Source organism: Podarcis erhardii, assembly GCF_964252035.2.
Source record: "Podarcis erhardii genome assembly, chromosome: 4".
In the NCBI taxonomy this organism is placed as follows: domain Eukaryota; kingdom Metazoa; phylum Chordata; class Lepidosauria; order Squamata; family Lacertidae; genus Podarcis; species Podarcis erhardii.
In genome coordinates, this window is record NC_138508.1 from 34,535,554 (window position 1) to 34,557,351 (window position 21,798).

The 21,798-nt window shown below is 45.2% G+C and overlaps 1 protein-coding gene across 2 annotated transcripts; it reads left to right on the forward strand.

Annotated features, from left to right (window-relative positions):
* The first annotated feature begins 3,371 nt into the window (after positions 1 to 3,371).
* SLC19A2 (solute carrier family 19 member 2) lies at positions 3,372 to 20,561 on the forward strand. Of its 2 annotated transcripts, none has more exons than XM_081859567.1 (6): positions 3,372 to 3,695; positions 7,798 to 8,268; positions 13,608 to 13,830; positions 14,925 to 15,117; positions 19,048 to 19,189; positions 19,803 to 20,561. In XM_081859567.1, exons 1-6 carry the CDS (start codon positions 3,495 to 3,497, stop codon positions 19,926 to 19,928), a joined length of 1,356 nt encoding a protein of 451 aa, XP_081715693.1. In that variant the 5' UTR covers positions 3,372 to 3,494; the 3' UTR covers positions 19,929 to 20,561. The 2 variants fall into 2 exon arrangements, with proteins under 2 accessions (XP_081715693.1, XP_081715692.1); XM_081859566.1 differs by having other exon boundaries at positions 3,376 to 3,695; positions 7,798 to 8,382.
* The last annotated feature ends 1,237 nt before the right edge of the window (positions 20,562 to 21,798 follow it).

Sequence of the window (21,798 nt, forward strand, 5' to 3'; positions counted from 1 at the left end):
CTGACTTTGTACTTCATGCAAAATTCAACTGAGAGAGGGATCCAAATTATGTTATTAGGTTGTTGAAGACTCAGGCTCCTCAAAGTTTCAGAGGGGAGAAGCTCCTTACATGATGTGTCTAGACTGAAGTCTTGTTCTAGAAGTATAGACTAATCTAGGCAGGACACAGAATCATAGAATCATAGAGTTGGAAGAGACCACAAGGGCCATCGAGTCCAACACCCTGCCAAGCAGAAAACACCATCAGAGTACTCCTGACATATGGTCGTCAAGCCTCTGCTTAAAGACCTCCAAAGAAGGAGACTCCACCACACTCCTTGGCAGCAAATTCCACTGTCGAATAGCTCTCACTGTCAGGAAGTTCCTCCTAATGTTTAGGTGGAATCTTTTTTCTTGTAGTTTGGAACCATTGCTCCATGTCCGCTTCTCTGGAGCAGCAGAAAACAACCTTTCTGAGAAGCAGCCCTGTTTCCTGAGCCCTTTCCACTCCTTGGAGCAGGGCCTTTTAAAGCCCCCAAGAGTCCTGAGAGGCTCTCAGGAAGAATGTACTGTTTGTCAATATCAATGTAGTCCCTCTGTGTATGAGACCTGGGCCTATCCTGAATATTGTGGACATTTCCCTTAATATAGAGCAAAGGCTATTTTTAGATCTGACCTTGGATCAGGGTAAAACTCATGAAACTCAATAACAGAAGTTCAGTTGAAGTTCAGCAAGGAAAGAGAAAGGATACTGTTGAGTGTACAGAAGGGAAGCCTTGTGGCTAGTAACCTAGTACACTAATTCTCAAGGATTCCTCCTGCTATTTCTAGATCTGGATAGCAATCAACTGACAACACAGATTCAAAAATAATGTGTCAGATCAATGGGTCCTAAACCACAAAATGATAGGCAAAACAGTCATGAGAACTGGTAGTGGTTGTGACACCATATTATTCAGAGCCTCGTTGTTTTTGAAAGTTCATATAACAATTGCATCACCTAAAATTCATGTCAGCTGCAGCCACAAGGTCAGATGCTTAATTAAGGCACAGCTTTTTATCTAATTGTATGTGTGTGAGAGAGATACTTTAAAGGATACACAGGACAACAATATCCTTGATAAAATAATATAACCTAGTTGTACTCAGAGTAGACCCACTGAAGTTAATGGACATTCAATTTTTTATCAGTTATATACCACTTTATCTTCAAAGGAGCCAAAGGTGGTGTACATTGTTGTCCCTTCCCCATTTTAATCTCACAATAACCCTGTGAGGTAGGTTAGGCTGAGAGACAGTGACTGGCCCAAGGTGACTGAGTGATGTGCCCATCATTAGGGTTTATTAGGGTCTACTCTGAGTAGGACTTAGTGGAATACAACCTAGAATAAGAAGAGTTTGGACTTGATATCCCGCCTTTCACTCCCCTTAAGGAGTCTCAGAGCAGCTAATAATCTCCTTTTCCCTTCCTCCCTCACAACAAACTGTGAGGTGAGTGAGGCTGAGAGAATTCAGAGAAGTGTGATTAGCCAAGGTCACCCAGCAGCAGCATGTGGAGGAGCGGGGAAGCAAACCCAGTTCACCAGATTACGAGTCCACTGCTCTTAACCACTACACCATGCTGGCTCCTATTGTAAGAGAGCACAGATGCTGGGTCTAGTGGGGTCTGAACTTGGGGCTATATACTTTCACACATTACTGACTACTTACTTACACAAGTGCTTCCCATGCCAGCTTCTAGCAGTTTCCATGTCAAGAAGTTTGCCTTGGTTTCTAATGTCTAATCAACATTGGATCATACACAGCAACCTTTCCACCAATGTTCCAGCACCATCTTTCATTCAGATGGTTCAAAACTGACTCCGGATATTACTGACGGTGACTTTTGACCAACTGGATCCGAGAGTCAAATATGTAGCCTAAGGAAAGACACTTGCAGAATCTGCAAAATCCCATGGCCTGAGATGCTCTCTCAGGAACCATAGGATTCCACCCTTATACATGGGCGTAACCATGATTTTTGTTGGGGGGAGGAGAAAGGCCTTTTGTTGGTGGGGGAGAACCCCAGTTAGCTATGTATTTCTATTGATTTGCATTGATTTATGGGGGGGGGGCAGCTGCCCCTCCCTGCCCACCCTTGACTACGCCTATTCCCTTATATAAATGACTTGTGAACCGCCCTGTGATTCTCGGATGAAGAGAGGTATTGTGAAAATAACAATATTTAAAAATTGAAAAATCACTTAGAAGCATCATTTTTGTTGTTTAGTTGTTTAGTCGTGTCCGACTCTTCGTGACCCCATGGACCAGAGCACGCCAGGCACTCCTGTCTTCCACTGCCTCCTGCAGTTTGGTCAAACTCATGCTGGTAGCTTCGAGAACACTATTCAACCATCTCGTCCTCTGTTGTCCCCTTCTCCTTGTGCCCTCCATCTTTCCCAACATCAGGGTATTTTCCAGGGAGTCTTCTCTTCTCATGAGGTGGCCAAGTGTTGGAGCCTCAGCTTTAGGATCTGTCCTTCCAGTGAGTACTCAGGGCTGATTTCCTTAAGAATGGAGAGGTTTGATCTTCTTGCAGTCCATGGGACTCTCAAGAGTCTCCTCCAGCACCATAATTCAAAAGCATCAATTCTTCAGTGATCAGCCTTCTTTAAGGTCCAGCTCTCACTTCCATACATCACTACAGTGGTACCTCGGGTTAAGTACTTAATTCGTTCTGGAGGTCCGTACTTAACCTGAAACTGTTCTTAACCTGAAGCACCACTTTAGCTAATGGGGCCTCCCGCTGCCGCCGTGCCGTCGGAGCACAAGTCCTGTTTTCATCCTGAAGCAAAGTTCTTAACCCGAGGTACTATTTCTGGGTTAGCCGAATCTGTAATCTGAAGCGTCTGTAACCTGAAGTGTATGTAACCCGAGGTACCACTGTACTGGGAAAACCATATCTATGCCTGTTGTCTTTGTCCATGGAGTTTTCTTGGCAGGGATACTGGAGTGGCTTGCCGGTTCCTGCTCCAGGTGGATCACGTTTGGTCAAAACTCTCCATCTTTGGTGGCCCTGCACGACATAGGTCATAGCTTCTCTGAGTTATTCAAGCCCCTTCGCCACGGCAAGGCATTATGTTTATTTAAAAAAAAAAACAGAGTCCAGTGTATCTATGTGTGTGTGGTGTGGGGACACCCGCAAGCCACACCTCTCAGGTTGCAGCAAAGGTGCAGTTCTTTAAATTCCATTTCAACGACCGCCTCCTGAGCCACAACGCTCCGCGGGGGCGAGCGGGAGATTTCCGTGCCCCGCTCCCACTACCACAAAAAATACCCCCGAACCGGCACCGGAAGTTGCGGGGCGTGCCTCCCGCGCGCGCTACTGCGCAGGGCCAAGGTGCCTTTGGCGCTCGGCCGCGTGGGCAGCGGCGCAGATTTGAGCGAGCCGAGCGAGCGCTGCACTTCAGAGAGAGAGAGAGAGAGAGAGAGAGGGACGTACATACGCGGAGACGCCCCATCGCGGGGCTCGTCGGATGGAAGCGCAGGGTGTCCTGGACGGGCTCCGGTCCCGCGTCTTGTTGCCTCGCCGCGCGGGGCGGGCTCCGCGCGCCTTCGGCTGGGCTTTGCCTACGGCGGTGCTCTGCGGCTACGGCTTCTTCGCCAGCTTGCGGCCGTCGGAGCCTTTCCTCACGCCTTACCTGTTGGGGCCGGACAAGAACCTCACCGAGACTCAGGTATTCCACGGGCGGCGGCGGCGGCATTTTTAGTCCGTAGCGTTTCCAAGAGGAGATTCGTCCGGGGGTGGGGGTGGGGGTCTCCTCGGAAGTAAGCCCCACCGAGCTCTGTAGACAAGGGCTTTGTCCCTTCAGTGCTTGTAGCCCGGGGCTTTGTGTTTCCGCCTCGGCCGTCGGTCCTGCTAAGGAGAGAGAGGGCTCTCGAACATGTGCAGAGGACCCTTCCCTAGCGCCGAATTCTTGCGGGTATGGCTGCCAGGTAGGCTGAAGGCCCCCCCCCCGACCCCCCTTGGTTTGGAAGGCTAAAGCTTCCCGGGACTCGGTATGGATGAATGGCTGGCTGCTGGAGCTATAGGGGAAGTCAGAATTACGGGTAGATTCATAAGCGCGTGATCCCCTTGGTGGAAGCGGGAGGGAAAGCGGATGTCGCGACGGGAAAGTTTGGCACTGTCCTGAGCAGCAGCAGGTGGATCTTCTGACTTCGACTTGCCAAACGGTTACTAAAAGTACCGGGACTTTTCTTGCGTCATTAGCCTGCGATGGGGTCCTGCTGTCACTGGTATACTGCATAGTATGCAGAGGTTGACAGATCAGGGTGGGTTTAATTATATTTTTACTGGAATCTTGTGCAAAAGGCATGCACTTAGAATTAAAGAATCCTGAGCCCACACATTTATTTTGAGTGCCGGAAATCAATATACGGTAGCTCATAATCTTTATTTAAGAAAAGTCCTTTCCTCATGTGAACATCTCTGCTTCCTTAATTTCAGAAGTACAGTATAATGGGAGTATACAGTATAATCCTTTGTTAGACGACTTGGAATCATAGAATTGTAGAGTCAGAAGGGAGCACCAAGAATCATCTAGGAGGTCGATTCCCTGCAATGTAGGAATCTTTTGCACAAAGTGGGGCTCAGGCTCACAACCCTGAGGTTAAGAGTCTCACGCACTACCAACTCAGCTATCCCAGACTTGGATTCAAAAAATCATTGTTGATCTACTGCAGAATCATAGAGAGCCATATGCTTCAAACTTTTCAGACCCAGAACCCACTTTTAACCCAAACATGTATTTGGAGAACCATTTCCTAATTTTTAACCATATATTTGTAGCTCAGTTGGTAGAGCATGAAACTCTTAATCTCAGGATCATGGGTTCAAGCCCTACCTTGGGCAAAAGATTCCTGCTTTGCTGGTGGTTGGAATAGATGGCCCTTGTGGTCCCTTCCAACTCTACAATTATATGATTCTATGATTTGCATGGTGGTAGTGCAAATGAGTGATATAATTCCTACCAGAAGATCTTGGTGTATCTCCTGCCCATCCCTCTCCTAGATCAAACTTGCATCTACTGTAACTGTTATTTGGAATTGCCGTCATTCACTCAGTTATTATGGAGACTTCAGTTGCTGCCCGTTGCATTTTAGTGTTTTCTCATTCAAGCCTTGGCCTGCAGCAGTTCTTCCAAGCTGCAGCCCTAGGCCATCCTGCATGGACTAAGCATTATTGACCCTTGGTTGAGGGCTTGGGGAGCTTACCTTTGTTTCCCATCAGCAGCAGCACAAGCTAGTTGACTCAAAGTTGTTGAGAGAATCTGCAGTTGGTGTGCTGCTGGCCTTCAACTCATCTAAACCTGTGGTCGTTTTGGCACCTGCTTCCTGCTTCAGTTTTCCAAGGGATGTATTGTCTGTGTTTTGGAGAGAGTGCACATGCTTGACCTTCATTTTCTTAAAAATAAGTAAATTCATTTCTGTTTTTTGCAGAAGGAAAGCTAATAAAAACAAAGGTAAACAGGACAGGAAAATAATGCCATTTGAATTTAGGAAACTAGTCATTAAAGGGCTGAACACCTTTAGTAGGGAGAAAATCCGTCCAGGAAACAATTAAAGGCCCAATTTCAGTAATACGCCATAATGAACAGGTAGACCTTTGCTGGTTGAAGACTGCATCATTAACATACTTTCCAAGGAGTAATCCCATTGATCTGAATAGGACTTATTTATGAGAAACCATACTTTAAAAATTTTGCCCTTGGAGACAGGTATTGCAAGGTTGTAATGCGTAGGACAGCTGTCACTTGGATACTTGCTAAGTGGAAATCAAGTTCCATAGTTTTCCTACCTCTATCAGTTTTTAACTGGATTTTTTTTTACCTTTTATGAATAATGACAATGAAATAATGCAGACTGTCTCAACCTTTAGCAATCTGTAAGTCCTTGCAAATGATTTTATCCTGACTGTTGCAGATGACAGCAAAATTGACTGGAGATTTTGTGATAAGGTTCTGAAATATCCAGTCTTACAAGTTTTTATCTCACTGCTGCTTTTTATACATCTTGATCTTTCTTGCAACAAATCTTTTGTGACTGTCGTTTCGATTAGCTGTATGTGACTCCGTATTTTCAATTCTGTTCTTCCAGGTTTGTGTGGTTGTTCTCCATAGTGAAGATTAAAACAACAACAACACATAACTTTTTCGTGCAAATGAGCTTGTAAACATTACAGGGTCATCTTCTACGTATTGCCTTTTCCAACTAACCCCACGTGCACTCTGTTTCAGTATGTATTTGGTACATTTTAAGCTGGAAATATCAGCCTGTACTACTACTGCAGTGTCCAAGCCTGAGATTAATAAAGTGTCATGCCAGCCGACCCTAGTAAGGCACTGCTTCTGAAACTTTGATTTTGCACCACTCTTCTTAACCTATTTTACCTTCTCTTCTCCCTCCCCCATTTTAGCCAGCACAAGTTTATTTTTCTGCAGTGAACACATAAAAATAATTCCTTGCAGCTGTGTGTAAAGGTCAGTGGGGTGGAGCCTGAATACAGGGATGGGGAGCCTCTGACTCTGTAGCTGAACTGCAACTCCTATCAGCCATGAATATTGGCCATGCAGCCCGGGACTAGTGGGAGTTGGGAGTCCAACAAGAAGTTCTGGAGTGCCGGAGGTTGCTCATCCTTTCCTTAACAGAGCAGGATATCTCTGACTCAATCCTAAAACCACAAATAGGGAAACATGAGGAAAAAATAGCTGTTCTTCCTGAGGTTGTTACTTATAAAATCACACTGGGGTGATGGAGTGTGGTTGCAGTGTGGACCAGCAAGCATACTCTTCTCATTCTCCATTTTCCCTCTCTAGAAATGACTACCAAATGCCATCAGATGCTCCATGCTTTCCAAGGGACTCTGGCTGTATGATGGTCTCTCTAGAGAGAATTTGCTTGGCAACTACCCCTTGCGCAGTTTGATGTTACGCAAAAGCTTGTATTTGAAAGAGCTGTAAATTATACCTGTTAGAATATGAATTTTCTGTTAACAAATGTTCATATCTGTCAGAACTGCCCTAGGTCCCAGCTCACAGAGGACCAACGCCAGGTCGTTGTCATATATACAAAAGTCTTTATTGAAGTTCAGTTTCCATTTCAAAGCCTTGGCGCGCAGCTCTACGTCTTAAGCTCTAGAGACCGCCGAAGCTCCGTCTGAATCTCCTCCCCTTCCACACCAGTTTAAGACTCTAGCCTTGCTCCACCTCTTCCTTAGCTCCTTCCTCCTCTGGGCCCTCCTGCCCGCTGGGGTTTCACTCTTTCTGGACTCTTCTGACGCTGACTCCCCTGATTCTTCCCCCTCCCTCCGGCGGGCTTTAGGACCTGGTTCCCTATCCGGGCTACCTGCTGTGCTGCTCGCCTGTACATTTGAACTTGGCGCACGCGCCCAGCCGGCAACCTTCCTCTTGACCGTTCCCTCGCTCTCCGATGGAGGCGTGGTCAGCCCTACCTCATCTTCTCTCTCTCCTGGAGGAGACGCTGTCCCTGATACCTGGGATTCTTCCTCCCCACTGCGCTCTGGTGGGGAAGCTGGTCCTGATCTCCAGCCGCTGCTCTGGGAGTCCCCGCTGGCCCCTTGCTTCTGGCGCGTCCCCCCTGGGACCCCCCTTGCCCTGGCCATCGGCGCCCCCCTCTGGGAATCTTCTGATTCGCTGGAGAGGCTCATGGAATCTCTCGGGCCACTGTCATCTTCTCCCACGCTGCCCTCAGATTCTTCCCCTTCCCCTGTGCTTCTGCTCCTGAGCCCCTGACAATATCTTTTTCTTCTTCTTCATTTAGGTCTTCAATGAAATTTATCCAGTATGGACTTACTCCTATTTGGTGCTGCTCTTTCCTGTCTTCCTGGCAACAGACTATCTCCGCTACAAGCCTGTCATCCTTCTACAAGGACTAAGCCTTATAGTGACATGGTTTATGTTGCTTTATGCAGAAGGACTGCTGGCTATTCAGTTCCTGGAGTTCTTCTATGGACTGGTGACTGCCACAGAAATTGCCTATTATTCCTACATCTATAGCGTTGTGGACCTAACATTGTATCAAAAAGTCACGAGCTACTGTCGGAGTGCTACACTTGTGGGTTTTACAGTGGGCTCTGTTTCTGGACAAATCCTGGTGTCTGTATTTGCCTGGCCTCTGTTCAATTTGAATGTGATCTCTCTCACTGCTGTGTCCGTTGCCTTTGCCATGGCCTGGTTTCTGCCCATGCCACAGAAAAGCCTTTTCTTTCACCATCGCCAGTCAAGCACCCAGGTCAGTAAGGAAACGAAGGTGGTAGATCCTGCCTTAAAGAGGGTTCCTGGGTGGGAAGATGTTGAATCGGAGATCCCTTTAAATAGAGATGATGAGCATCCAGCAGTGCAACAGGTAAGCAATAATTCTGTTTTCCAGGGGAATGGAAGGTGCAGCTCTCTCATTGCACAGAACATCTCTGTTGGGTTAATTGACCATTACATTGTCTGTTGCTTGTGGCATGTCAGGGCAGTTCATTGGGTTTTCAGGTGTCTGATCACTTTAAATTCTGGGGATGTGATCTTCAGCATGCCTCTGGCAGTGGAGACCTATTGCCTCCTGGAACATGTACAAGTTCAGGCAAATCAAATATGCCAGTTTTCTTAACTTCCAATTTATTATTTTTGTTTATGAGATGCCTCATTAAATGAATTTTCTAGGTATCCAAAGGGAGAAAAATATAGTATTACAATAAAAACCTATAATTGCGTAAAACAAGCCAGCATAAAAGCCAAATACAAAAATCAACCACAATCAAATACTGTACAGAGTGCAGAAACTGGAACCATCAAATGCTTATGCTAAAACCACTAACCATTCCATAGGAACTTAAAAACAAGATCTTAAAAGGCCTGAGAGAAGAAAACAGATTCTTTTGGGGAATCTGTTGTTGCTGGGGAGAGTAAGCGGTAGCTCCAAGAACAGGTATTCTTGTATGTTTCTGAAGGTGGGCTACTACCCATCTTAAGAATATGATACTTTTAAACTTCTTTGCAAGTACAGATGCTACCACAAGCTTCTTAGGAGAGCCTATGGAGAAGTTTTGGCCAATTGGCAGGGTAAACTAGGTCCAGAGATAGGAACCAATGAAGTGAAGACTGGGTCAGAAAAACTTGTGTGGAGATGCTTCTAAAGGAGTTTGCAGGACATAGTGAAGCCTGAATGAACACTTCAGCAGAAAGCAAACTTCTGCGATTGTGCAAACAAATCTAGAAATTACTTTTAAAAAATCCTGTCCCTTGGCCAGAAAGGGTTCTGTGTTTTTGTTCTTGTTTTGTTTGCTAGGCTACAATTGGTAATTAAAGCTCTTAGCATTCCATGGAATTAAAGTTTCCCAGTCAAGCTCTGCTTCCATAGCAGAGGATTAGCATGAAGCTGAGAGAACCTGTATGGATAGATGGCAGCACTTTCTTCAGTTCTATGTAAATTAGCACAACAGTGTATTTTGGTATAGGCTAATACTGCTCCTCCTCCTCTCCTATTCTCTCATTCCTTCATCTCTCCCCACCCATGCCTTCTACTGACATTTTGCAACTCAGGTGTTTTCATATTGTATTCTTGTACGTATTCTATACATTGAAAGTTGAATGTATTGTCAGTGCTGTGTCCACCAGCCTACTCAGGGCACTGATGTTGAGGTGAGAGTTCTTAATGGAGAAAAAGTCCATTCTAAAAAGAGATTCTTTAGTTATGGTGAATGGCAAAAAAACCCCTTATCTGCAGACTGTGTACACAAGCAAACTGCAAATACAGCTTGGTCTTGGCTTAAGCACATATAATCTTAAACATCCTGGTGCAACCCTACAGATTATAGATTCCAGGCAGCAGGCTCTGTGGGAGAGGAGACAATACACATGCAGATCTTGCATCAGTCTGCTAGGGTATTGGCGATCTGCAGTTTCCCCCCATCTTTGAGTATAGAGCTCTATAGTTGTTCCTCTTTATCCTGTGCTGATGTGTTTTCTTTGTTGATGGAAACTGGAGGCAGTATGTCATCTTTGGCACCACTGTGCTGCCCTCGGGTAGATGCACCAGAAGTGTTCTGCCTCATGCTGGCTCCAAACTTGTGGTCAAAAAGGCAGAACCAAACACAGCTCTTCTCTCCTACCTGTCTCTTTCCCAGACCATTCATTCAACCTCAGGACTCCATATAGTCACAGACAGTGAGAGAAAGGGAAGTAGGATTTGAGATTTTTCTTTTCTGCAGCCTATAGACCAGGCCCTCGTGCCCTCTGGATGCCTTGGACATCTATTTCCATCAGTCCTGGTCAGCACAGCATGATTTTGGAGCATTTGGAGGGCACCAGCATTAAGAGGGCGTCAGGTTGGTGACTAGTTGTTGATGTTGGCCAGTTTTTGCAGAATTTGTACACTTGCTCCAGCATATGTTTTGTGTCCCACTTAAGGAATCACAAACTAGACTGCCATTAATAGGCTTTTCTCTCTCTAAAAACAGCTTGACTGCTCTTAAAAATCTAAAACTTCAGTAAAACACAGGAGCTGAATTTAGGTGTGGGGCAGTATTGGAATTTCCCCCCTTTTCCGATAAACTTGTTCCAAGCTGCCCATGAGTTTTAGTGTTGGGAAAGTTATCCTTTCTCTTTTGTTCACAAATCACATTTTGTTCACCTTGAAAAGTTACATTCACTCAGACCTGATGCGGGATAAATTACTACAGCAGCAGCATACCACTTGCAACTCTTGCTGTGAGTCACGCTGCTTCGGGACTTACCGTACTTTGCTAGCCATTTCATCAGTAAAAGGTGGAGGAAATAATATTATTTATTAAATTTGTAAACCACCCTTCATCCGACGATCACAGGGCAGTTTACAACATAAAAATACAAAATGATACGTAACAAAATAAAAAACAAACCAATAACCCCCTCCCACAAACACATTTAAAAAGCCATAGAATGTTAATAAACATTGCTTTGTCCCTGTGGGGAAAAAGAGTTAGCTAGAGTAACTAGCAGCAGTGTACAGCCATTGTCTCCATTGATTTTAAGCGTGCTAAGCTTGCTTGGCTCCCATCATGAGAAACATAATTCCCTTGTACCATTGGATGTGCCCTAGCTTGTTTCTTCAGTAATAAGCAGATGTGGTTAGGCATTCTTTGATTGTGGCTTTAAACCAGATGTGGCCTAACCTGTATCACTCCTGTTGTTTTTGGATGGCCATTGGGCAGAGATGATGGGAATTATAGTTCGATAACGTCCGGTGGGTTACAGGCCCCCTAAGGGATTGGGCTACTAGCTGTCCGCTGTCGGATATTGACTAAAGATGGCGGGTTCTGAGTCCTCTCTACAATCGCTTTTATGATTATGTGGCATATCCATTGCCTGTGTATTTTTGGCACATTCTGCTGAGTATTTCAAAATAATAATAATAATAATAATAATAATAATAATAATAATACCTTAATCATTGTACAACCTGTGTACACTGAAATTAAACAAGCCTCCCTCCCCAACACACTATTGAGTAATCATGGCAGCTGTTTCTGATTTGTTTACAGCCCTACCTCAGTTGGATGTATGTTGAAAAAGTATGTGGTTTTAAATATTAGGGCTGAGCGGAGTGCTTGCTTGTTTCAATTGTGGGAGGGAAAGTCGCTCATCTTGTTCGTTGCCTGTTTAGTCTCTGAAATGCTCCTTCTCCAATGCTTAAAAAAAAATTGTTCTGGGAATATACTAGGTGATACTAAACTAAGTTTTACTCAGAGTAATGGACATGACTAAGTTAGGTCAGTGAATATAAATAGGTGTGCTCTGAGTAAAACCTGGCTGAAAACGACCCACCGATTTTAGTTAATCAGGCATATTAACTAGCGCAGCCAATTGACAGCAAGGAGTAGTGCTTTCTAGGCTACCATTGTCCTTGCTTTGTATGCACAAGGTGAAATATGCTGCCGCCTGCAATGTAGGGGGGCAAACTCCCTGAGGGCTACTCAAGAAGCCCTTGTGGCATCTCCCACAGTGTGTGTGTGTGTGTGTGTGTGTGTGTGTGTGAATGAATCCTTTCTGGGTCCTCCCCCTCCTGTCATGTGATGCAGCTTTGCATCGACTTCTCCATTCGAAAGAAGCTGGTGCAAAGCCCTGCCCCATCTCCGGGCTGGTGTGTGTGTACATATGTGTGGAGGGGGGATCCCCCTTCCACACATGGCAGCCAAGCTGGGTGGTGGAACACCTTCTCTCTCATGGACTCAGCAGCAGGGGAGGCATTTTGCAGAACTTTGCTGCCAGTCCCTCTCTGTCCCTAGAGGCTGGGGAGACCAGTGGCAAAGCTGGGTAGTGGAAAGGGTGTGTTACCCCTTGGGGGCAGCTTCCTCACCCTGCCTCATGGTCTGGCTGGCTGTGCTTGTACCCTCCCCCTAAATTGCTTGAAGGGTATCTGTGCAGTTTTTGCTGGAGGTGAAAGCTTAGCATCCTGCACCTTTTAGTTCAGCTGTAATAATTCCCCATAGCTGAATATGCAAAGAGTATTATAATTCTTATCTTGATCGTAGTCATAGCAATCCCGTGGGGACTGTGGCTGTTTTTATTTATCGGAAAGGAACTAAGGCAGAGAGCGAATGCGTCACCTACTACAGCACTTTGGTCATGGGCAGTTGGGATCAAGCATATAAATATTCGTCTCCCTTGTTAAAAACAACTGGTATGCTATGAACCTTTGGCTGTTTGACCTCAGCCATAGTGTAAATGTTTACCCGCACAGAGTATAGGCAAGGATTCCATGTGTTACAGCTGATTGTAGGGTGTTTGGGATTGTGCAGGGCTGAGTAAGCGTTGCAAGCCCTGGGCCTTGGGAGTTCGGGGCACAGGGTTTGCCAAGTGTTTTTTGTAGAATTCTCCATGTGTCCAACCATTGCTGCCCCGTTATTTAAATGCCTTACTTTCTACTACTTGTTGAATGTTGAGAATATGGGATATAGCTAGCAGGAACCAACCCTGTCCATGTTCACCCCAGAATTGCATATTTCTTTGACTAATTCTCCACCCCAAGCCACTATCCTGCCATCCCATTGTTTTGTCCATACATGGCATAGACTCTTTTCTAAGCAGGAATATTATATTTGTTTAATACTGCAGGTAGCAACGTATTAACAGTTGAAGATTCCAGTTCGTATGATGTCTCTGTGCACCACACAACCTTTTTACCTCTCTACCCAGATTCCATCATGCAGTTTTTTTCCTAGCACAAACAGGCTATTTTTGTACAATTATTCAAAGATCAAAAAGAATTGTGGTGGCATGTATAATCAGGCAGGGCCCAATCCAGGATGAGAAAAGGACCATAGAATTATAGGATTGTAGATTCCCTAGGGATTCCCTAGGGTCATCTAGTCCAACCCCATGAATGTATCTGAACTAGTGGTCTTCAGTTTCACTGTCATGGATTCATCTTTTTATTGGAAAGATAGCCAGGGACACTGCTCTCTGGTGGTGCTTCTTCTTGAATAGGAGACAGTTTTATATCTTTAGCCCTATTTAGATCTGTATTCTTCCTATTGTGCTGCTGTACATGCAAGTAACTGACAGAAAGATTAGCTGAATTTTGTGTCTTTTAAATCTATGCAGGAGGAGAGAGTGGACATTGTGAAAGTAATCAAAGAGCTCTGGCAGGACTTCCTTCGGTGCTACTCGTCCCGGCCTCTGCTGTGTTGGTCTGTTTGGTGGGCGCTCTCAACATGTGGTTACTTCCAAGTCATAAACTATGCTCAAGGTCTATGGGAAAAAGTGCTGCCTTCTCAGACCTCTCCGATCTATAACGGTGGTGTAGAGGCTGTTTCCACACTGTTGGGTAAGTTCCCTCTGTAATTATTTTTTTTAAAGAGGTAAGATCCATGCTATGGGACAATGTTTAGCACTGGATCTAAATGACTAAACATACCTTACCTACAGGGTATGTGCGCTGTGCAGCTGCCAAAACTGGTGCTTTCCTCTTTCGAGCAAGAGACCCTTTCCCGTAAACGGCACTCCCTTAAATTACTGTTGAGTGAGTTTCATACGATGTGTGCATGTGATGACTCATTTGCTTTTGCTAGCAATTTAATGTTTTGAAATTCTGTCTGGAGATGATAGTGTTTATAGCAACCTCCTGAGGAGCTTTACCCAAGCAAAGTATGCCCAGGTTTGGTACATGAATATGACCAATGCAACACCAGTTGGAGCAATAGGCTGATGCTTACACAGGCTTTTATGCACAACCACAATTGAGTAATGATTGTAACTGCTAGTACTGGGCAACATTTCTACATTAACCTCCCACCTCTTTTCTCTCTGCCCTCAAAATTCTCAAGCCTGCTTGCACCATATAACTGTAAAAGCCCTGAAATGGGGATTGTTAAACTTTTTTGGGCTGAGGGCCACAATGACCTATGACAAGGGAGTCACATATCAAAGTGGGTGTGGCCAATTTTACTTCTACAGTGGTACCTCGGGTTACATATGCTTCAGGTTACATACACTTCAGGTTACAGACTCCACCAACTCATAAATAGTGCTTCAGGTTAAGAACTTTGCTTCAGGATGAGAACAGAAATTGTGCTCTGGCGGCACGGCAGCAGCAGGAGGCCCCATTAGCTAAAGTGGTGCTTCAGGTTAAGAACAGTTTCAGGTTAAGAACAAACCTCCGGAACAAATTAAGTACTTAACCCGAGGCACCACTGTATTTAGAAGACAATTTTGGGTATGTGTGTGTTTGGCGGGGGGATGTCTCCCCCCAATTTATTATTATATATATGTAAAATGACATATTTCAGGGATGTGTCTTTTGGGTGGCCACAAAAACTGGGGCGGGGGCGGGCGGGTGAGTGGTGGATGTGGGCCACAGATTAGGCAACTCTGCCCTAAAGGCTAGCTAAATACAAATTAATTTGTTTTTTGCACTTACAGGAGCTGTGGCTGTGTTTGTTGTGGGCCACATAAAAACATCTTGGGCTACCTGGGGCGAGATAGCCTTAGCCATGTTTTCCCTCTGCATTGCTGCCGCCGTGTATATCATGGACAGCGTTCATAACATCTGGGTCTGTTATGCTTCGTACATAGTATTCCGAATTGTCTATATGCTGCTCATCACAATTGCAACGTAAGTAGATCTTTGCAAACTGACAGTTTATAATTTATCATCCATGTTTCAGTAAACTCGGCACAGAGCTGTACTGCGTTGTAAGCACTGAATTGATGTTCTGCATTTAAGAATGTCAAACAAGCAAAGGCAATCAACGTGCATCTAGATTCTTGAATTTTAGAATGCAGTGCCTTGTTCAATTATGTCTGCTGGAGCACAAGTCAATCAGGTCAATTCAGTCTGAAATCAGAAAATTGTAATATAAGCAAAGAACAGCGGGTACTTTTATTCAATATGTGCTGTTTACATGCTGTGGCCTAATTTGAATATGAGCTCTGTCAGTGAAGCATGAGACTCTTAATCTCAGGGCCATGGGTTGGGCAAAAGATTCCTGCATTGCAGGGGGTTGGATTAGATGATGCTCGCGGTCCCTTTCAACTCTTTTGATTCTATGGTTATGTAAGAAAAAGTGCCTGACATTTTGTTTTGAATTGAGTTACTAATGTTGCATGTAGCAGATGAGGGTTCTGTTTTCAATGTAAAGTTGGGTTTGCATACCTGGTGTCACTTTGAAACTAGGCCTGGGGTTTCCAGTCTGTCTTATGCAACCATTTGTCTTTTTATTTTTCTGGCAGTGCACATCTAATTGCTGTCATGCCAAATGACTGCGACTTTGGGCATGCAGCCAGTAAGACACTGGCAACCAGAAAAGTCAGAATTAAAAATAGATTCTCCATATTATAATATCCTCATGTGTTGGGTTTCTTCCAAGCTTATTTGTTTGGGTAAAGGTGAAAGCTAGGAAAAGCAATAAGTGCTTTGTAAGCAGTGCATTCACATGCATCAGCTATGTTGTGGGTTTGCATAATTCATTTTGCAGTGTAATGCAATAGTTCAGGAAAGCACACAAACTAAGACAGATTGTCCTAGTTACTGCAAGTACAGTAGCTGAATACTGAGCAATGGGCAGTAGTTATAGACAGTACATAAGTAAGAGTAGCAAGGACACAGGTATCAACAGCTTTCATCTTTTAATTGTCATGGAAAGGAAACTGCATTATCAAGAGACTCCCATGTGGGAACAAAGAAAACTGTCTTCTACTGAGCTGGATCAGCTATCTTGGTAATTTCAACACAAGTTCTTGCTGGATTCCTATTCCAGTCAGTTCCAACCAGCATGGCCAATGGTTTGGGATTATGAGAGTTGTAAACCAGCAACTTCTGAAGGGCCACAGACTCCCCACCAGTGATACTGGCACCAGCTCTGCAGGGTTTCAGACAGAACTTTCCCAGCCCTTCCAGGAGGGATTGAAGCTGGGATTTTTGCATGGGAAACATGTGTTCTACCATTGAGCTACAGTCCTTCCCAACTGATGTTCATTACTGTTTTGGAACAGTGTTTTTTGCTTACAAAACTGGAGTTGGGTGGGAGTTATTGCACCCAAAAGCTTAAAACCACATTTGGATGACCACCCATTTCTCCCAAAGCCTTCAGAGAAGGCTGTTGTACAACTTGCCCTGAAAAACTGTGCCAGTGAGCAAATGCAGATAAGAAGAACACCCTGATTTTCGGTAGAAGTTAATCCTATGTGTGCTTTCAGAAAAATAAGCCCCATTGAATGAGTTACTTCATAATAAATGTGCATCAGATTGGGCTGATCTGATGCTTTGCAGCTTCAACCAAGTTTTGCTTGTGCCTCTACCAGCTACACTGGGAAGCAGCGATTCTTAGCTGGCAAAAATGACTGACTGATTTCCCACCCATTGAGTCTTCTCATCTGTAGTCAGAATTAACTAGTCACCTCTCCATTGTGCATCTTGGCTCTTCCCTTCTGCCCACTGTTTACAAATCCTATGCAATTAAAATCCAAGTCATTTTATCATTAGAGCTCCTGGCAGTTAATATTTCAGCACCTCATCTATCCTCCTCAGCACTGAATTAGGTCACTGTTCCCATTTTACAAATGGGCATGTCAGCCTCCATTGAACAAGTTGGGATAGTACAACCAGCTCAACTGCTTTGATTTTCCCTTTGATATACTCAGCTGGGAAATGACATCCATGTGTGTGTTTTGGTTTGTGGGTTGAAGCAATAAGATCACTGCATATGCAGATATTTAAGGGCAAAATTACACATGATGTTGGCACTTCATTGTGTTATTAAATTTGGAGCTGCCACTAATCATGTAGAGCAGGGGTGGGGAACCTTAGGCTCAAGGACCAAATGGGATTTTCCCATTCTCTCTGTTTGACTCTTGGAACTCTCCCCAGGCCAGGCCCATTCCCATAGGCCACACTTTCTGTAAGTAATTTTACCTGATTTTAATGTGTCCTTGGATTGTGGTAGTGCCTCGTGCTTACCTGGAAGGACTATGGAGAGATGTGTGAGAACTTCTTGACTTTTGTATGGCTGGAATGCATCCTGCAGTCAGTAGAATTGTACATGCAGGTTATCTGAAATCTCAGTTATCTAAACACAAAGAATTATACCCAAACCTTGCTACATGAACAGCTGATTCAGATAGCTGAACAGCTTGAGTTTGCCCACTTCCTTACCTGTTTGTGCAGGGAAGGAAGAGGTCTGGACAAATCAGGAGCAAGAGAGATTTCCTGGGAATGCATTGTGTTCAGAAAACAGGACTTGCATGTACAGTGGTACCCCGCAAGACGAACGCCTCGGAAGATGAAAAACTCGCTAGACGAAGGAGTTTTTCGTTTTCTTAGCCACTTTGCAAGACACATTTCCCTATAGGCTTGCTTCGCAAAACGAAGCTTGCCCCGCAAGCTCCGGGGATAGCGGGGAAGCGCAGCGCGTCTTCCCCGCTGTCCCTGGACCTCTTTTGAAGCAAGGGGCGGCGGGGAGAAGATCGCTTCTCCCCGTTGCCAGCCCCGCAATCTCCGGGGACAGAGGGGAAGGCGCGTGCGCCTTCCCCTCTCTCCCCGGACCCCTTTTGAACCAAGGGGCGGCAATGGGGAGAAGCGATTCTCCCCGCTGCCCCTTCCCTTGCTTTAAAACAGGTCCGGGGACAAAGGGGAAGGCGCGTGCGCCTTCCCCTCTGTCCCCGGAGATTGCGGGGCAGGCAACGGGGAGAAGCAATCTTCTCCCCGCCGCCCCTTGCTTTAAACAGGTCCGGGGACAGAGGGGAAGGCGTGCGGCGCTTCCCCTCTGTCCCCGGACGGTCTCCATAGGAACGCATTGATTGATTTTCAATGCATTCCTATGGGAAACCGTGCTTCGCAAGACGAAAAACTCGCAAGAAGAAAAAACTTGCAGAACGAATTAATTTCGTCTTGCGAGGCACCACTATCCATTGATTGGCTCTTTTTGCATGTGCACACTCCTCCCCTTTATGTGGTCTCCAAAAGGTTTCTGACAAGGAATGCAGCCTTAGGACTGAAAAAAGCTTTCCGTCCCGATGTAGAAAGAGGCAAAATATCCAGTTTTTTAAAAGCAAAAGAGGTGCACGGGGGAAGAGTATAACTTCTTCCCTTCGTGTAGGTTACAATTCCATAGGCAAGTATCTTGCCAAACATCTTTTTCTCTGCGGGGGCTTTGATGGCAAGAGTGACCCTAGCTGAGATTAAAAGTTACTGGGATGAAAGCAAGCCATGGGATGGAGGATGAGCCTGTATCCTTGGTCCCATATATATATAACTCATTTGCTTTTTAAATACCTGATCGGGATTTCCATGGGCAGGTGCATCTAGTCCCAGGGTAACCAGCTTGGTGCCCTCCAAAAATTGGACCCCAGCCAGCATAACCACTGATGAAGGATGGTAAGAGTTGCTGGCTGGGATCCAATGTCTGAAGGGCAGCACACTGGCTGCCCTAATCCTGTATGATCCCAACTCTTTTGATTATTAACTTGTGTGGATCTCTTATGTTTGCCTAAAAAGAGGCTTTTGTTTTCAGTACTCATGCTCTCTATTTCTTCTTTTTCTGTGAAGTTTCCAGATTGCAACAAATCTAAGTGTAGAGCGCTATGCTCTTGTTTTTGGCGTCAATACATTCATTGCCCTGGCATTGCAGACTCTGCTCACATTGATTGTTGTTGATACAAAAGGGCTTGGCCTGGACATATTCACACAGGTAAGGCTCATTTTGACTGGGTGGGGGAAAAGAGGGTATACAGCCTTCCTAGTAAAAGCCTTTTGTCTGCCTCAGGGTGTGAGAGGTCATTCTGGTTGCAACAATTTTTCATTGGGGGTGGGTGGGTAGGGCCTTGTCCTATGCTTCCTGGGGGGAGGAGGGTTCCTTCATTTTCTAATACATGTTGGGAATGCTTATCTGTCTTAATGAGTTGCCGGGAGATTAAACCATTGCACATCTTTTGCTTGAAATGGAAGCTTCTCTCAGGCTTGGCTTGAAGACTGCTTCCTATTTAGATATACCTAATAAATGCATTGACAAAAATGGGTGGTGAGTGTAAAATCAAGCACAAAATGTGATTCTTACTCATTATAATAAAATGATGGCTCAGACAGCCTGCCATCTTAGTGCCTGAGACATAAAATCCAAATAGTGACTGCCAACCTCCCATTGTGCTGAAGATAGCACTATTTATTGGCTGTTTACTGCCCTATGATGTGTAACATTACCTTACCAGCCGTCTTACCCTTCCTAATGGTAGGACTGGCCCTGATTTAGGTTAACGAACTTTGCTTCTCAGTTCACCACTCTCTTCTCTTTTTGTTCCCTGCAGTTCATGATCTATGCCGGCTACTTTGCTGCCATAGCAGTAGTGTTCTTTATCAGTGGGACATGCAGTATTATCAGGAAATCCTGGAAGAAGGAGAGGAGAAATGAAGCAACAACAGATGGTGCTTAAAATGAAGAATATGGACTTGTTAAGCCCCTGTGTTAGGGAAGGGGGATCTATTTAAATATGCTGGTTCCTATTTATTAATGTATCCAAATGCTGTTAATTCAAGACTGTTACCTAAATTGTCGTGATACATGTTTGTACTATATTAGTAGCATAAGCATTAGTAGGAACAGATTTATTTAGTTATATCTTACGTAAGTAAGAATTTTATATGCAACACATTGGTCTTGGATAATGCCTTTTAGGTAAAAACTGCATAACTAGAGATGGTCAGAAGCATCCTTGAGGTTTACTGATTGCTTCCTGAAACAGGCAAGCCCATAAATCGGCCATTGAAGTGAAGGTGTTGTTGAAACTAGCCCAGTTCATGCTGTTACAGGGGTCTTGGTAGGCTGGGTTTTGCAGGTATAGAAGAAATATTAAGGCAGTGAGGTATATCAAAAGTAGTCTTTAAGTCAAGTTGGACATAGCAGAAGAAGAACTCTCCCAAGGCTGGTAGATGCAAACTCATGAATATTGAATAGACTTATCATATACATGTGCAAACACATATCACAATGTAGTAGGTCATGTCTTGTCTGCCTTTTGATATTTCTAAAGGCTCAGCTTCCTTTGATTACCCTTGTACAGCAAGGTTAAATACCGTATTTTTCGCTCTATAACACGCACCTGACCATAACACGCACATAGTTTTTAGAGGAGGAAAACAAGAAAAAAATATTCTAAATGAAACAGTGGATATATGATTTTTGTGGTTCATGCTGTGGTCACAGACATGTGATCTGACGGTGAGTTTGGGGTAGCCCAATGCAAAAATCCTGAGGATCCATGTGGATCCATGCTTTGTAACCACGTTTTTGCGCCATTGCGACCCCATGAAACAGTGGGTGCGTGTGTGTTTTGGTGCAGGCTGTAGCCATGGATATGCTATGTGATCTGATGGTGAATTTGGGGTGACCTAGTGCAAAAATCCTGAGGATCCATGTGGATCCGTGCTTTGTAACCACGTTTTAAGTGGGGAGGGAAGGAAAAGAACTCAAGGGACAAGGAGCTCGCGTGGGGGGTGTGGAGAAGGATGCTGCTGATAATGCAGGAGAGGCTCCTCTCCAGCTTTGCTCCTTTAGAACAAGCAGGCTCTGCGTCTCTCCCTCCTCCCCGGCAAGGAAACCATGATAGTAACCACTCTGAGACAAATCAAGAAAAATTGCGACCAACACTCTCCCCCAAGCGCAGTGAGGTCAAAACACACACACACGCAGAGAGGGAACTGGCCCTAAAGTCGCAGGGCGCTGGGGGAGTGAACGGGAAGCAAGAGAAGGAGAAGGAGCCCTCACACACACAGAGACACACAGAGTGTCAATTCTAAAGTCGGAGGGACAGCGCAGGGAGAGTGAAGGGAAGCAGGAGGAGGAGAAGGAGCCCTCTCTCTCTCTCACACACACACAGAGTGTCAATTCTAAAGTCGGAGGGACAGCGCAGGGAGAGTGAAGGGAAGCAGGAGGAGGAGAAGGAGCCCTCTCTCTCACACACACACAGAGTGTCAATTCTAAAGTCGGAGGGACAGCGCAGGGAGAGTGAAGGGAAGCAGGAGGAGGAGAAGGAGCCCTCTCTCTCTCACACACACACACAGAGTGTCAATTCTAAAGTCGGAGGGACAGCGCAGGGAGAGTGAAGGGAAGCAGGAGGAGGAGAAGGAGCCCTCTCTCTCTCACACACACACACAGAGTGTCAATTCTAAAGTCGGAGGGACAGCGCAGGGAGAGTGAAGGGAAGCAGGAGGAGGAGAAGGAGCCCTCTCTCTCTCACACACACACACAGAGTGTCAATTCTAAAGTCGGAGGGACAGCGCAGGGAGAGTGAAGGGAAGCAGGAG